Source organism: Rhinoraja longicauda, chromosome 16, assembly GCF_053455715.1.
Source record: "Rhinoraja longicauda isolate Sanriku21f chromosome 16, sRhiLon1.1, whole genome shotgun sequence".
Lineage (NCBI taxonomy): Eukaryota > Metazoa > Chordata > Chondrichthyes > Rajiformes > Arhynchobatidae > Rhinoraja > Rhinoraja longicauda.
Window position 1 is genome coordinate 581242 of NC_135968.1, and position 14178 is coordinate 595419.

At 50.7% G+C, this 14178-nt stretch overlaps 1 protein-coding gene and 1 pseudogene across 4 annotated transcripts in view; one reads left to right on the forward strand and one right to left on the reverse strand.

Moving 5' to 3' along the window:
* LOC144601032 (uncharacterized) overlaps positions 1 to 8111 on the reverse strand; it is a 23322-nt gene extending 15211 nt beyond the window's left edge. For all 3 annotated transcript variants that reach the window (XM_078412967.1, XM_078412966.1, XM_078412965.1), the window contains exons 1-2: positions 7960 to 8111; positions 5772 to 6005 (exon numbers count right to left, since the gene is read on the reverse strand). In XM_078412967.1, coding sequence (XP_078269093.1) covers positions 5772 to 5939 — 168 coding nt within the window. In that variant the 5' untranslated portion in view covers positions 5940 to 6005; positions 7960 to 8111. The remainder of the gene's footprint in view (positions 1 to 5771; positions 6006 to 7959) is intronic.
* LOC144601048 (uncharacterized) overlaps positions 1 to 13602 on the forward strand; it is an 18455-nt pseudogene extending 4853 nt beyond the window's left edge. Inside the window, exon 3 of the transcript XR_013548228.1 lies at positions 11423 to 13602. The product of XR_013548228.1 is annotated as an uncharacterized LOC144601048 (transcript). The remainder of the gene's footprint in view (positions 1 to 11422) is intronic.
* Positions 13603 to 14178: the final 576 nt, after the last annotated feature.

Below are 14178 nucleotides of genomic sequence, written 5' to 3' on the forward strand. Positions count from 1 at the left end.
CAGGACCTGGTCTTTTCATTGGTCAGCTGATATGCGAAACAGTACAACCCTGTATATCTCGCACACAAAATGATGTAAATCTTGCCATGAATGACAGAAATAAAAAGTGTTATCCTTGTTTATGATGTTCATTTGTGAATGATGTAAAATTGAAGGGGATTGGTGCAATATACTACTTACCCACAAATGTGTCGTTATGAAATATTCACATTTGAAAAATCCTTAAATCACAGAAAAAAACAAGAACTATTATTTGACCAACTTATCGGTTGAATTTAAATATGAAATTTTTACAGGTTGTAGGGTAGTGGATAAAGATCCTGTTGCTCAGAAGGGTAGGGAAAGGAAGAGGAGAGCAGTGGTAATAGGGGACTCTATAGTGAGGGGGTCAGATAGGCGTTTCTGTGGACGCAGTCGGGAGACCCGGATGGTGGTTTGCCTCCCTGGTGCCGGTGTCCGGGATGTGTCTGAGCGTGTCCAGGATATCCTGAAAGGGGAGGGAGAGGAGCCAGAGGTCGTGGTACATATAGGTACCAACAATATAGGTAGGATAACGGAAGAGGTCCTGAAAGGAGAATTCAGGGGGCTAGGAAGAGAGTTAAAAAAAAGGACTTCCAAAGTAATAATCTCAGGCTTACTGCCTGTGCCACGCGATAGTGAGAATAGGAATGGAGTGAGGTGGAGGATAAATACGTGGCTGAGGAACTGGTGCAGGGAGCAGGGTTTCAAGTTTCTGGATCATTGGGACCTCTTCTGGGGGAAGTATGACCTGTACAAAAGGGACGGGTTGCATCTGAACCCGAGGGGAACCAATATCCTGGCGGGGAGATTTGCTAAAATAACTGCGGAGACTTTAAACTAGTACGGTTGGGGGGAGGGACTCAAACACAGATAGCTAATAGGCAGTGTGTGAGGCAGGAGGCAGAAAAGGGAAACACTCAGACCCAATATGTAGGAGAGAAAGAAGGGAAAAGAAATAAACTGAGAATAAGAAATGATGGGTCCCTTAAATGTGTATATTTTAATGCTAGGAGCATTGTAAGAAAGGTGGATGAGCTTAGAGCCTGGATTGACATCTGGAAGTATGATGTTGTGGCGATCAGTGAAACATGGTTGCAGGAGGGTTGCGATTGGCAATTAAATATTCCAGGATTTTATTGTTTCAGATGTGATAGAATCGGAGGGGCAAGAGGTGGGGGTGTTGCATTGCTTGTCAGGGAGGATATCACAGCAGTGCTTTGGCAGGACAGACTAGAAGGCTCGATTAAGGAGGCTGTTTGGGTGGAACTCAGAAATGAGAAAGGTTTAGCAACACTTATAGGGGTGTATTATAGACCGCCAAATAGGGAACGAGAATTGGAAGAGCAAATATGTAAGGAGATAGCAGATATTAGTAGTAAGCACAGAGTGGTGATTGTGGGTGATTTCAATTTTCCGTATATAGACTGGGAATCACATTCTGTTAAAGGGCTGGATGGTTTGGAGTTTGTAAAATGTGTGCAGGATAGGTTTTTGCAGCAATACGTAGAGGTGCCTACCAGAGAAGGGGCAGTGTTGGACCTCCTGTTAGGAAATGAGATGGGTCAGGTGACGGAGGTATGTGTTGAGGAGCACTTTGGGTCTAGTGATCATAATGCCATTAGTTTCAATATCATTATGGAGAAGGTCAAATCTGGACCAAGGGTTGAGATTTTGGATTGGAGAAAGGCTAATTTTGAGGAGATGAGAAGGGATTTAAAAGGAGTGAAATGGAAATTGTTGTTTTATGAAAAGGATATAATAGAGAAATGGAGGATATTTAAAGGTGAAATTTTGAGAGTACAGAGTCTTTATGTCCCTGTTCGGTGGAAAGGAAAGAATAATAATTTGAAAGAGCCGTGGTTTTCCAGGGAAATTGGACACTTGGTTCGGAAAAAGAGGGAGATATACAATAAATATAAGCGGCAGGGAGTAAATGAGGTTTTTGAGGAATATAAAGAATGTAAAAGGAATCTTAAAAAGGAAATTAGAAAAGCGAAAAAAAGATATGAGGCTGCTTTGGCAAGTAATGTAAAAGTAAACCCCAAGGGGTTCTACAGATATGTCAATAGCAAAAGGATAGTGAGGGATAAAATTGGTCCATTAGAGAGTCAGAGTGGACAGCTATGTGCTGAGCCGGAAGAAATGGGGGAGATATTAAACAATTTCTTTTCTTCGGTATTTACCGAGGAGAAGGATATTGAATTATGTGAGGTAAGCGAAACAAGTAGAGTAGTGATGGAAATTAGGAGGATTAAAGAAGAGGAGGTACGGACACTTTTGAAGAATATAAAAGTGGATAAGTCTCCAGGTCCTGATAGGATATTCCCTAGGACATTGAGGGAAGTTAGTGCAGAAATAGCAGGGGCTATGACGGAAATATTTCAAACGTCATTAGAAACAGGGATGGTGCCGGAAGATTGGCGCATTGCGCATGTTGTGCCTTTGTTTAAAAAAGGTTCTAAAAGTAAACCTAGCAATTATAGACCTATTAGTTTGACGTCTGTGGTGGGAAAATTAATGGAAAAGATACTTAGGGACAATATATATAATTATTTGGATAATCAAGGCCTGATTAGAAACAGTCAACATGGATTTGTGCCTGGAAGGTCATGTTTGACTAATCTTCTTGAATTTTTTGAAGAGGTTACCAGGGAAATTGATAAGGGCAAGGCTGTGGATGTTGTCTATATGGACTTCAGTAAGGCATTTGACAAGGTTCCACATGGAAGGTTGATTAAGAAGGTTAAATCGTTGGGTATTAATAGTGAGGTTGCAAGATGGATTCAACAATGGCTGAATGGGAGATACCAGAGGGTAATGGTTGACAATTGTATGTCAGGTTGGAGGCCAGTGTCTAGTGGAGTGCCCCAAGGATCTGTGTTGGGTCCACTGTTGTTTGTCATTTACATTAATGATCTGGATGATGGTGTGGCAAATTGGATTAGTAAATTTGCAGATGATACTAAGATAGGTGGAGTAGTTGATAGTGAGGTAGATTTTCAAAGTCTACAGAGAGACTTGGGCCTTTTGGAAGGGTGGGCTGAAAGATGGCAGATGGAGTTTAATGCTGATAAGTGTGAGGTGCTGCATTTTGGTAGGACAAATCAAAATAGGACGTACAGGGTAAATGGTAGGGAATTGAGGAATGCAGTGGAACAGAGGGATCTGGGAATAACTGTGCATTGTTCCCTGAAGGTGGAATCTCATGTGGATAGGGTGGTGAAGAAGGCGTTTGGTATGCTTGCCTTTATAAATCAGAGCATCGAGTATAGAAGTTGGGATGTAATGTTGAAATTGTACAGGGCATTGGTGAGGCCGAATCTGGAGTATGGTGTGCAGTTCTGGTCGCCAAATTATAGGAAGGATGTCGACAAAATGGAGAGGGTACAGAGGAGATTTACTAGAATGTTGCCTGGGTTTCAGCACTTAGGCTACAGAGAGAGGTTGAATAGGTTGGGTCTTTATTCTTTGGAGCGTAGAAGGTTGAGGGGGGACTTGATAGAGGTTTTTAAAATTTTGAGAGGGACGGACAGTTGACGTGGGTAGGCTTTTCCCTTTGAGAGTGGGGAAGATTCCAACAAGGGGACATAGCTTCAGAATTGAGGGACAAAGGTTTAGGGGTAACATGAGGGGGAACTTCTTTACTCAGAGGGTTGTGGCTGTATGGAATGGGCTTCCGGTGGAAGTGGTGGAGGCTGGCTCGATTTTATTATTTAAGAGTAAATTGGATAGGTATATGGATAGGAGGGGATTGGAGGGTTATGGTCTGAGTGCAGGTAGATGAGACTAGGTCAGGGAGAATGGTCGGCGTGGACTGGTAGGGCCGGACAGGCCTGTTTCCATGCTGTAGTTGTTATATGTTATATATGTTATATGTAATGCATGTAACTCATTTTGCACAAAAATGAGGATTAGCACTATATTGCACCGACCCCTCAATTATATGTTAAATTCAAAACTACACTATGGTAATAATGTACTTTAATCATGTCTAAAGCTAGCACCTCGGTATCAGTGTGGGTATGTATGCATTACATTTTATTACACTGATATAGAATGAAAAGAATGAAAGCATATCTTGACATGTGTTCATAGTTATTTTATCCACAATATTAGGATTTCTGGAAATACGTTTGATGACACTGATTGCGAATGTGTATGGGTAGGCTCTAATGAAATGTTGTGAGAGAACAGTGCCATCATAGGGAGAACCATGTGCTGAGAAGTGTGTGCATGACTGATTATATATATATATATATATAGTGTAAGAAAATAACTGCAGATGCTGGTACAAATCGAAGGTATTTGTTCACAAAATGCTGGAGTAACTCAGCAGGTTAGGCAGCATCTCAGGAGAGAAGGAAGGGGCGACGTTTCGGGTCGAGACCCTTCTTCAGACTGAAGGGTCTCGACCTGAAACGTCGCCCCTTCCTTCTCTCCTGAGATGCTGCCTGACCTGCTGAGTTACTCCAGCATTTTATATATATACTAGAACAAGTGTGCCCGTTCAAAGCGGGCCCGTTGGGCCCGTCCCCACACCCCCCATTTTTCTCCTCCCCAGCCCCACTCTTACTCTCCCCACACCCTCCCCTTGGGCGGGGAGGGGAGTGGTGGAGGGAGGGAGGTGTTTGAGGATGGAGGGGGGGGAGGGTGATGAGAGATGGGGCGGTATTTGTGGAGGGGGGAGAGAGTGAGGGGGGAGGGGGAGGGGAGGAGGGAGGGATGGGGGAGAGGGGAGGGATATGGACCTCCCCTTTTCCCAGTACCCCTCTTTCCCCCACCACCAATTCCCCTCCGCACTACCCCTGTTGTCCCATTCCCCATTCTCAGACCCCCCCCCCCATCTTCTCTCCCCCAGACACACTCTTAGCATCAGTTAAAGGCCCGGTGGGGGGGGGGGGGGGGGGTGCGGGGGATCGGATCAGTGAAAAGTCCGGGGGGGGGGGGGGGGGGGGGGGGGGGGGGGGGTGCAGGAGATCGCATCATTCAAAGGCCCGGGGGGGGGGGGGGGGGGGGGGGGGGGGGTGGAGGGGGGGGGGGATAGCGGGGGGGGGGGGGGGATGCGCATCAGTGAAAGGTCCGGGGGGGGGGGGGGGTGGGGGGGGAGAGAGCATCAGTGAAAGATCCGGGGGGGGGGGGGGGGATAGCGGGGAGAGGATCTCCCGGGTGTGGGAGAGAGGAGAGAAGCAAGGGGAGAGAGGGGCACAGACGCACAGCAGCGCCACGCTGAAAGCCTTCAATAAATCAGTAGGAGGGGGGTGCATGGGCATTTTGACGTCACACGCTGAAGGCCATGGAAAAGACGGCTGGAATTTAAAAAAAAAAACTAAAACCTCTGTAACTTAAAAAATATACGACCGAATCAAATAAAAATATCATTTTCCAGCAGCGTTCAGCGTGGTGATTAAGGCGGTGCAAACATCGTGGCGCTACGGTTCACCGTTTTTGCCGAAAATCAGCCGAAAAAATGAGAGATTTAAAAAAAGACTTTTAAACCTCTGTAACTTAAAAAATATACGACCGAATTAAATAACAATATCATTTTCGGCAAACGTCCAGCGGTGTGATTAAGGCGGTGCAAAAATTGTGGCGCTACGCCTCACCGTTTTGCAGAAATCAGCCGAAATCACTGTTACAGATATACATACAAGTCAGAGTTTTAGTAAGATTAGATAGATAGATATACACACACACACACATATATTTTATATATATATATTTTATGCCAGACTGGAGAGAAGACTCAATACCTTCCACCTTAGAAGCATCCGCCGTATCCTGGGTATATCCTGGCAAGACAGAGTGTCCAACGCCGAGATTCTGTCTAGCGCTGGCCTTCCGAGTATGTACACTCTACTCAGGCTGCGGTGGCTGGGCCATGTCCACCGCATGGAGGATGGCCATATTCCAAAAGACATCCTCTATGGAGAGCTAACATCTGGGAGGAGAACCATCGGCCGCCCCCAGCTACGTTACAAGGATGTCTGCAAGAGAGATTTGAAGGTGCTCGACATCGATGTGGAGTCCTGGGAGAGCCTTGCAGCTGACCGTACAAGGTGGAGAGGTACCCTGAACCAATATCTCAAAACGGGGGAAGAGAAACTGATGAACGCAGCGGCAGAAAAGCGGGCACGCAGAAAGTAGCGCTGCAACTTCAACAAACCAGACACCACACACAAATGTGACCTTTGCGACGGAGACTGTCACTCCGGCATTGGTCTCTTCAGCCACAAGCGACGCTGCTCTAGCCGAGGTGTGGAGCAAGCAGCCAACTAGGATGCACCACCCATGGTCTGCCATGACCGAGGGGGCCTAAGAAGATATATATATATATAAACATAGAAAATAGGTGCAGGCGGTCATTCGGCCCTTCGAGCCAGCACCACCATTCATTGTGATCATGGCTGATCGTCCACAATCAATAACCCATGCCTGCCTTCTTCCCATATCCCTTGATTCCACTAGCCCCTAGAGCTCCATCTAACTCTCTTTTAAATTCATCCAGTGAATTGGCCTCCACTGCCCTCTGTGGCAGAGAATGCCACAAATTCACAACTCTCTGGATGAAAAAGTTCCTTCTCACCTCAGTTTTAAATGGCCTCCCCTTTATTCTAAGACTGTGGCCACTGGTTCTGGACTCGCCCAACATTGGGAACATTTTTCCTGCATCTAGCTTGTCCAGTCCTTTTATAATTTTATGTGTTTCTATAAAATCCCCTCTCATCCTTCTAAACTCCAATGAATACAAACCTAGACTTTTCAATCTTTCCTCATATGACAGTCCCGCCATCCCAGGGATCAATATCCTGAACCAACAGTGCACTGCCTCAATTTCAAGGATGTCCTTCCTCAAATTGGGAGACAAAACTGTACACAATACTCCAGATGTGGTCTTACCAGGGCCCTATACAACTGCTGAACCTCTTTACTCCTATACTGAAATCCTCTCGTTATGAAGGCCAACATTCCATTAGCTTTCTTCAATGCCTGCACGCCAACTTTCAGTGACTGCTGTACAAGGACACCCAGGTCTTGCTGCACTTCCCCCTTACCTAACCTGACACCATTGAGATAATAATCTGCCTCCTTGTTTTTGCCGCCAAAGTGGATAACCTCACATTTATCTACATTGACCTGCATGCTTACTTTCAGTGAAACCATTCAGATTATACAGAGTGCTGGAGTAACACCTTACATTTCCTTATCTCTGTGTCTCCCTCCCCTCTGACTCTCAGTTTGAAAGTTCCTTCTCTCCAAAGATACTGTCCGTCCCGCTGAGTTACTCCAGCATTTTGAGAACATGGATAGGAGACGTTTTTTTGGGTCATGACCCTTTTTCAGACCTGAATCATCGCCTATCCATGTTGACCACAGATGCTGCCTGGCCCGCTGAATTACTCTGTGAAACGTCACCTATCCATGTTCTCTACAGACCCTGCCTCCAGCACATTGTGTCTTTTTGTGTAAGAACCAGCATCTGCATCTGGCCAACCGAGTCCGCGTTGACCAGCGATCCCCACACATCCTATACGCACTGTGGACAACTTACATTTTTCTAGGCCAATTAACTACAAACCTGTACGTCTTTGTAGTGTGGGAGGAAACCGGAGCACCCGGAGAAAACCCACGCAGGCCACTGTGAGAACGTGCAAACTCGGAACAGACAGCACCAGTAGTCAGGATGGAACCTGGGTCTCTGGTGCTGTGAGGCAGCTGCTCTACCCATACAGGGAATGGTGGGATATGGATCATTCTTAAAACACTTGCCACGGTGGGAAGAGCCGCTCGCCGGCGTGGGCCCACCGGTGCTGCCGCAGCCCCCGCGAGCTGTCAAACGTCTCACCGCAGTACTGGCAGTGGTAGGGCTGGCCACTGGTGGGCAGGCGCTGGTGAGACAGGGAGTGAGTGGGAGGTCACGGCAAAGCGCTCGCTACTCACCGGGCTGAGGATGGGACGGTCGCGGACGTGCACCCGCTGGTGGCTCAGCAGAAGATGTGAGTGGGAGAAGTCCTTGCCGCACTGGGCGCAGGTGAAGGGGCGCTCGCCATCGCTGCAGGTGTGGGGGCGATTCCTGGGTCGGTGCAGCCCCACTCACCCTTCTCCCCCCTGCCCTCCCTCCCTCCCTCCCTTCAAGCACAAGTAATGTTGACGTGTTGGTAATGTCCTGTTTGTCAGCTTGTTGTCCCTCTGTGTTCCTCTCCTGCAGGGTTTAGGAGCCGTTGCTGTGGACGGTGCGTGGCGACCTCCCGCCTCCAGAGGGCGCTGCAACCGGAGGACCAGGGGACGCCCAGATCTCCATCTGAAGGGTCTCGACCCGAAACGTCACCCATTCCTTTCTCTCCCGAGATGTTGCCTGACCTGCTGAGTTACTCCAGCTTTTTGTGAATAAATCGATTTGTACCAGCATCTGCAGTTATTTTCATACACACTCACATCCGCGCCCGCACGCCTCGGGCTCCGGCTCCTCGGCCGCAGGATCGCCCTCGGGAAGGTGGGGTGGGGGAAGGGACGCGGGGCCGAGCGGCGGCGGCGGTTCCCCACCTGAGCTCCCGGCGCTGATCGAGCACAGACCTCGTCCCGCCTCACGTGATCAGGTCCCGCACCCTCGCCACTGACGGGCAGCGCCAGCGGCCAATGGGGGGATGTCTCGTCTCCCCGGCCCCAACGTCACAAAGGACCAGGTACTGCCCCCTCCCAACGTCCGGCCAAACAGACCCTCGTTCCTGCCCCCCCCCCCACCCCGCCCAGAAGCGGGCGCACGGCGCGGTGCCCGGATGCTCGGCGCCCCCAGGTTGGTGCAGGCCCACCCCACACACATATCCCCTCACCCCCCCCCCCCCCAGACCCTTTCCCCCTCCCTCCACCTCCCCTCGACCCCTTTAAGGGACCGCTCTTGTCCTGCATTAGAGGGGGGGGGGGATGGAAGGAACGGGCGACGTTTCGGGTCGAGACCCTTCTTCAGACTGATGTCAGGGGGGCGGGACAAAGGAAGGATATAGGTGAAGACAGGAAGACAGAGGGCGATCTGGGAAGGGGGAGGGGAAGAGAGGGACAGAGGTACTATCTAAAGCTGGAGAAGTCGATGTTCATACCACTGGGTTGCAAACTGTCCAGGCGAAATATGAGGTGCTGTCCCTCCAATTGTCCGGTGGGCCTCACTATATATATATATATGTCTTTAAGGGACACTTTGAGGCTGTCCTTAAACCGTTTCTTCTGTCCTCCTACTGAGCGCTTGCCCTGACACAGTTCTCCATACAGAAGCTGTTTTGGCAGTCGACTCTCGGGCATTCTGACGACATGGCCTGCCCATCTGGCTTGGGCTTTCCGTAGGAGGGTGTGGACGCCTCTTGTCTTGTTGATACTGCACCAACCGCCGCTGTTGGGCCATAAACGTGCAGTCCCTCATGCATGCAATTGCAGATTTAAAATTTAGTGGCCGGAGCCTCACTACCAGCGCACACTGCCGCCGCCCTCGGGACGGCTGCTATATGGAGAGGAGACGGTTGCTCACCTCTTCACAGAGTGTGGATTTACCAAGAGAGTCTGGAGAGAGTCTGCAGGGGTCCCCGTCACGATTTATTCCAAGCAGCTCCGTCACAGAGGACTCTATGATCTATGGACTGCTCCCAGGGACCGCACTCAGAGACTGACATTGAGTCTGCTGGAAGGTCATCAACGCCCTTTGGAAAGACGCCCTTTAGTCTGCCCGAGCTTTGTTGACCTCCCAGCGGAGCGAGCTGTCCGTCGGGCCTCTGCAAACTGCAGGAGTACGTGCTGAGGGATGCACTGAAGCTTGGTGCAGCCAACACCGGCCCAAGGCTCTGTGTGTGTGGGGGGGGGGGGGGGGGGGGGGGGGGGGTGGGGGGGGGGGGGGGGGGGGGGGGACCCCCGCTGCTGGACATGGGGGCCAGGGTGTGGTGGAGACGTCCCTCCAAATAAAGGAAGGGATTCTGTATAAATTTGGCAATGAATATCTGTATTGAATGTATAACCTCCAGGAATGTCAGATGGAGTTTTTGAAAAGAAAATGTTTTGTAAATATTTATTTATGGAATTAGTTTTTTTTTAATATATATATTTTTAAATAGTGTTTGCAAGCAACGGTTTAAAAGATTTACTATCAGCAGCAGATTTTATATGCGGTGGCAAAGGATTCCAAACAGGGATGGTTCTGAGGTACAGCGAGCAGTGGAAACAGTCTTTTGTTGGTCTTGATGGTTATATAATTCAAGGAATGGTTTAGTTGAGTTCCTGGTCTGTTGTTCCGACTGTATGAAAGATGGGCAATGTTGGATGGAGCTAATGAGTGGGTTTCTTTGTAGACTGCAGAAAGCCTGGTTATTATACGGCCTCATTGGAGGGTGTCCCATTTGAGTTCATGAAGCATTTCTGTGACACTACTGGTCTTTCTATAGTCACTGGTTGCAAACGTGGCAGCTCTTCTCTGAACCTTCTCAAGATTGTTAATGTGGGTCACTTGGTAGGGATCCCAGATGGCACTACAGTGTTCCAGTCTTGGACGTATTAGCGTTTTGTAAGCAATGTCCTTTGTGGATTTTGTACAGTTCCAGAAATTTTGTCACAGGAGACCAAGGATTTTGTTTGAGCTTGAGATAGTTTGGTTACTATGTTTTGCCCAGCTGAGGTTGTCTGACAGTTTGATACCCAAATAGGGGTGATGTTTTACCTCCTGGAGTGCAGAGTTTCCCATGAAGTACTGATAATGATGACAATTCTTCTTGTGGGTTATTCTCATGACATAGCACGACCCGGGCGGCCACCATTGGTGGAGCGGGAGCATGTGGCCGCTAGCTGGGTGAGGTGGCGTGGGGCGGTGACGTCACCTTGTCCCGTATTTGGGAGTAAGGAAGTTGGCAACCCTCATCCCCCCACCCTCACCCCCCCCCCCCCGGTCACCACCCCCTCACCCTCACCCCCCACCCCCACCCCTTCAAGCATTAGTGAAGTTCACGTGTTGGTAATGACCTGTTTGTCAGCCAGTTGACCCTCTGTGTTCCATTCCTGCAGGGTTTAGGAGCCTTTGCTGTGGGCGGAGAGACGGGGACGTGAGTGGCCATTGAGGGCAGCCAAGGTGCCGGTGAGCTCCCCCCCCCCCCACCACCCCCCATCTGCTCGGTGTGCGGGCTGAGCTTCGGTGGAGGACCACAAAAAGGAGAAGCGTTATGAGTGTGACATGTGTGGCAAGGTCTGACAGCCGTGCCTGCTGGAGACCCACCGGCGGGCGCACACGGGAGAACGCCCCTTTGGCTGCTCCGACTGAGGCAAGAGCTTTTTCCATTTGTCAGGGCTACGGCGGCACAACCGCGTGCACTCCGGCGAGAGGCCCTTCGGCTGCTCCGACTGCAGCGAGACCTTCAAGATGGCGCAGGAACTGAAGATCCACCGGCGGGTGCACAGCGGTGAGCAGTCCTTCACCTGCTCCGACTGCGGCAAGGGCTTCAAGTCGTCGCCGGATCTGTTGATGCACCGGACCCAGCACACCGGGGAGCGCCACTACACCTGCAGCGACTGCGGCAAGGGCTTCAGCCGCTCCAACAGCCTGCTGGAGCACCGGAACACCCACACCGGCGAGCGCCCCTTCACCTGCGCTCAGTGCGGCAAGGGCTTCACCTACTACTCCAACCTGCTGAGGCACCAGCAGGTGCACACCGTCAAGAGGTCCTTTGGCTGCTCCGACTGCAGCAAGATCTTCAAGACAAAGAATGCACTGACGAAACACCGACGGGTGCACACGGGCGAGAAGCCCTTTGGCTGCTCCAACTGCGGCAAGAGCTTTGCCCGGTCGTCGGCCCTGGGGCAGCACCGGCGGGTGCACAGCGGTGAGCGGCCCTTCACCTGCTCCGACTGTGGCAAGGGCTTCACCCGCTCCAACAGCTTGCTGGAGCACCGGCACACCCACACCGGCGAGCGCCCCTTCACCTGCCCCCAGTGCGGGATGGGCTTCACGTACTACTCCAACCTGCTGAGGCACCAACGGGTGCACACCAGCGGGTGCACACCGACGACCGTCCCATCCCCAGCCCGGTGAGTGGCGAGCGCTTTGCCGTGGCCTCCCACGCCCTGTCTCACTAGTGCGTGCACCCCAGTGGCCAGCATTACGACTGCCACTACTGCGGTGAGGCGTTTGACAGCTCGCAGGGGCTGCAGCAGCTCCGGCGGGCCCACGCCGGCGAGCGGCTCTTCCCACCGCGGCAAGCGTTTCATGAGCGCTGTGGGAGCACCAGCGGATACTCACCAGAGAGAGACCCTTTGAGAGTGCTGAGTGTGCCATTGGTTTCACCCGCATTTCCAGCCTGTGGCAGCACCGGCGTACCCACACTGGCGAGCGCCCCTTCACCTGCTCGCTGTGTGGCAATGCCTTTGCCCGCTCCTCCAGCCTGCTGGTATGGAAGTGCAAACGGCCACACATAAGTAACAAGTCGGTTACTTGCGTCATTTATTAAGCACCACCCTTTTGTGTTGAACTTTGTACTCTTTGATAAGTTATTTACTTAAGTTACTCATTGTATAATCACATTTTTGTTCTGCAACTTTTTATTCTTTGCAATTTGTTTTGTGCCTTTTATAATCTTTAACCGTTTTTGTAATTTATGACCTTTGCAACTTTGTGACATATCACGGCTGAATGAGTAAGAAATAAGGGTGGCGACATATGAGAAGGCAAGTAATTGTTTGCTAAGGGGGAGCACAGTTGCAAGTGTTAGGTTGCTAAGATGCACTTGCAAGTAATTGGTTGTAAAGGAAATGTGTGAACGTGATTGGGTAGTGTGAGGCAAATGAGAATTCCAAATTACTTAAACTTTATTTAAGCTTTAAGCAACTCATTTCAGTAATACACATCTTCAAAGTTTCTGGAAATTATTGCTGATTCCGCAGGCATCGCCCGCCCGAGAGTCCCACACATGCACACACTTCATTCTCCCCTCCTGTTTATAAGTTGAGACGGTCAGGAGGTTTAGTGTGTCTTGATGACTATCGCAGCACTGGAGCTTAGCTGGTGGTGTGGTGACACCTGGTGGCAACCCAAGGGTAAAACTGACCATCAGCGCGAGAGGGCGGCGTCTCGGTGTGGGAGGCGCTAGCCACGGGGTCGGTACCTGAGTTGGTATTGAAGGCCGGGCAACGCTCATGATGAGTGAGGAGTAGGGAGCTGTATTGGAGAGAATAAACACATCTAGTGCACGCAACTCATGTCCGATTAGTTTTTGGCGGGACTCCTTCTCGTCCCGCTACATTGGTGACCCCGACGCCCAGGAAGGGTAATCCTGGAGGGTAAGTTTGAAAAGAAAATGCCTTCTGCCGCTGTCGCCCACGGGGCCGACGAGGCCAAACTCAACGTGGTATCGCTGAATTATTCACAAAATGCTGGAGTAACTCAGCAGGTCAGGCAGCATCTCGGGAGAGAAGGAAAGGGTGACGTTTCGGGTCGAGACCCTTCTTCAGACTGATGTCGGGGGTGGGACAAAGGAAGGATATAGGTGGAGACAGGAAGCTGGAGGGAGATCTGGGAAGGAGGAGGGGAAGGGAGGGACAGAGGAGCTATCTGAAGTTGGAGAAGTCGACGTTCATACCACCGGGCTGCAAACTGCCCAGGCGAAATATGAGGTGCTGCTCCTCCAATTTCCGGCGGGCCTCACTATGGCACTGGAGGAGGCCCATGACAGAGAGGTCAGACTGGGAATGGGAGGGGGAGTTAAAGTGCTGGGCCACCGGGAGATCAGTTGCGTTAATGCGGACCGAGCGCAGGTGTTCAGCGAAGCGATCGCCGAGCCTGCGCTTGGTTTCGCCGATATAAATAAGTTGACATCTAGAGCAGCGGATGCAATAGATGAGGTTGGAGGAGGTGCAGGTGAACCTCTGTCTCACCTGGAAAGATTGTTTGGGTCCTTTGATGGAGTTGAGGGGGGAGGTAAAGGGACAGGTGTTGCATCTCGTGCGGTTGCAAGGGAAAGTGCCCAGGGTTGGGGTGGTTTGGGTAGGCTGAAGCTCCCTACATTTTGGAACTCGCAGCCGGGGGTTTGGTTTCGACAGGCCGAATCCCAATTTTACGTCCGCAGCGTTACAACCGAGGAGACCGGCTGTCACTATGTGGTAGGCGCCCTTGACCAGCAGATGGCCGGTTGGGTCGCTCCT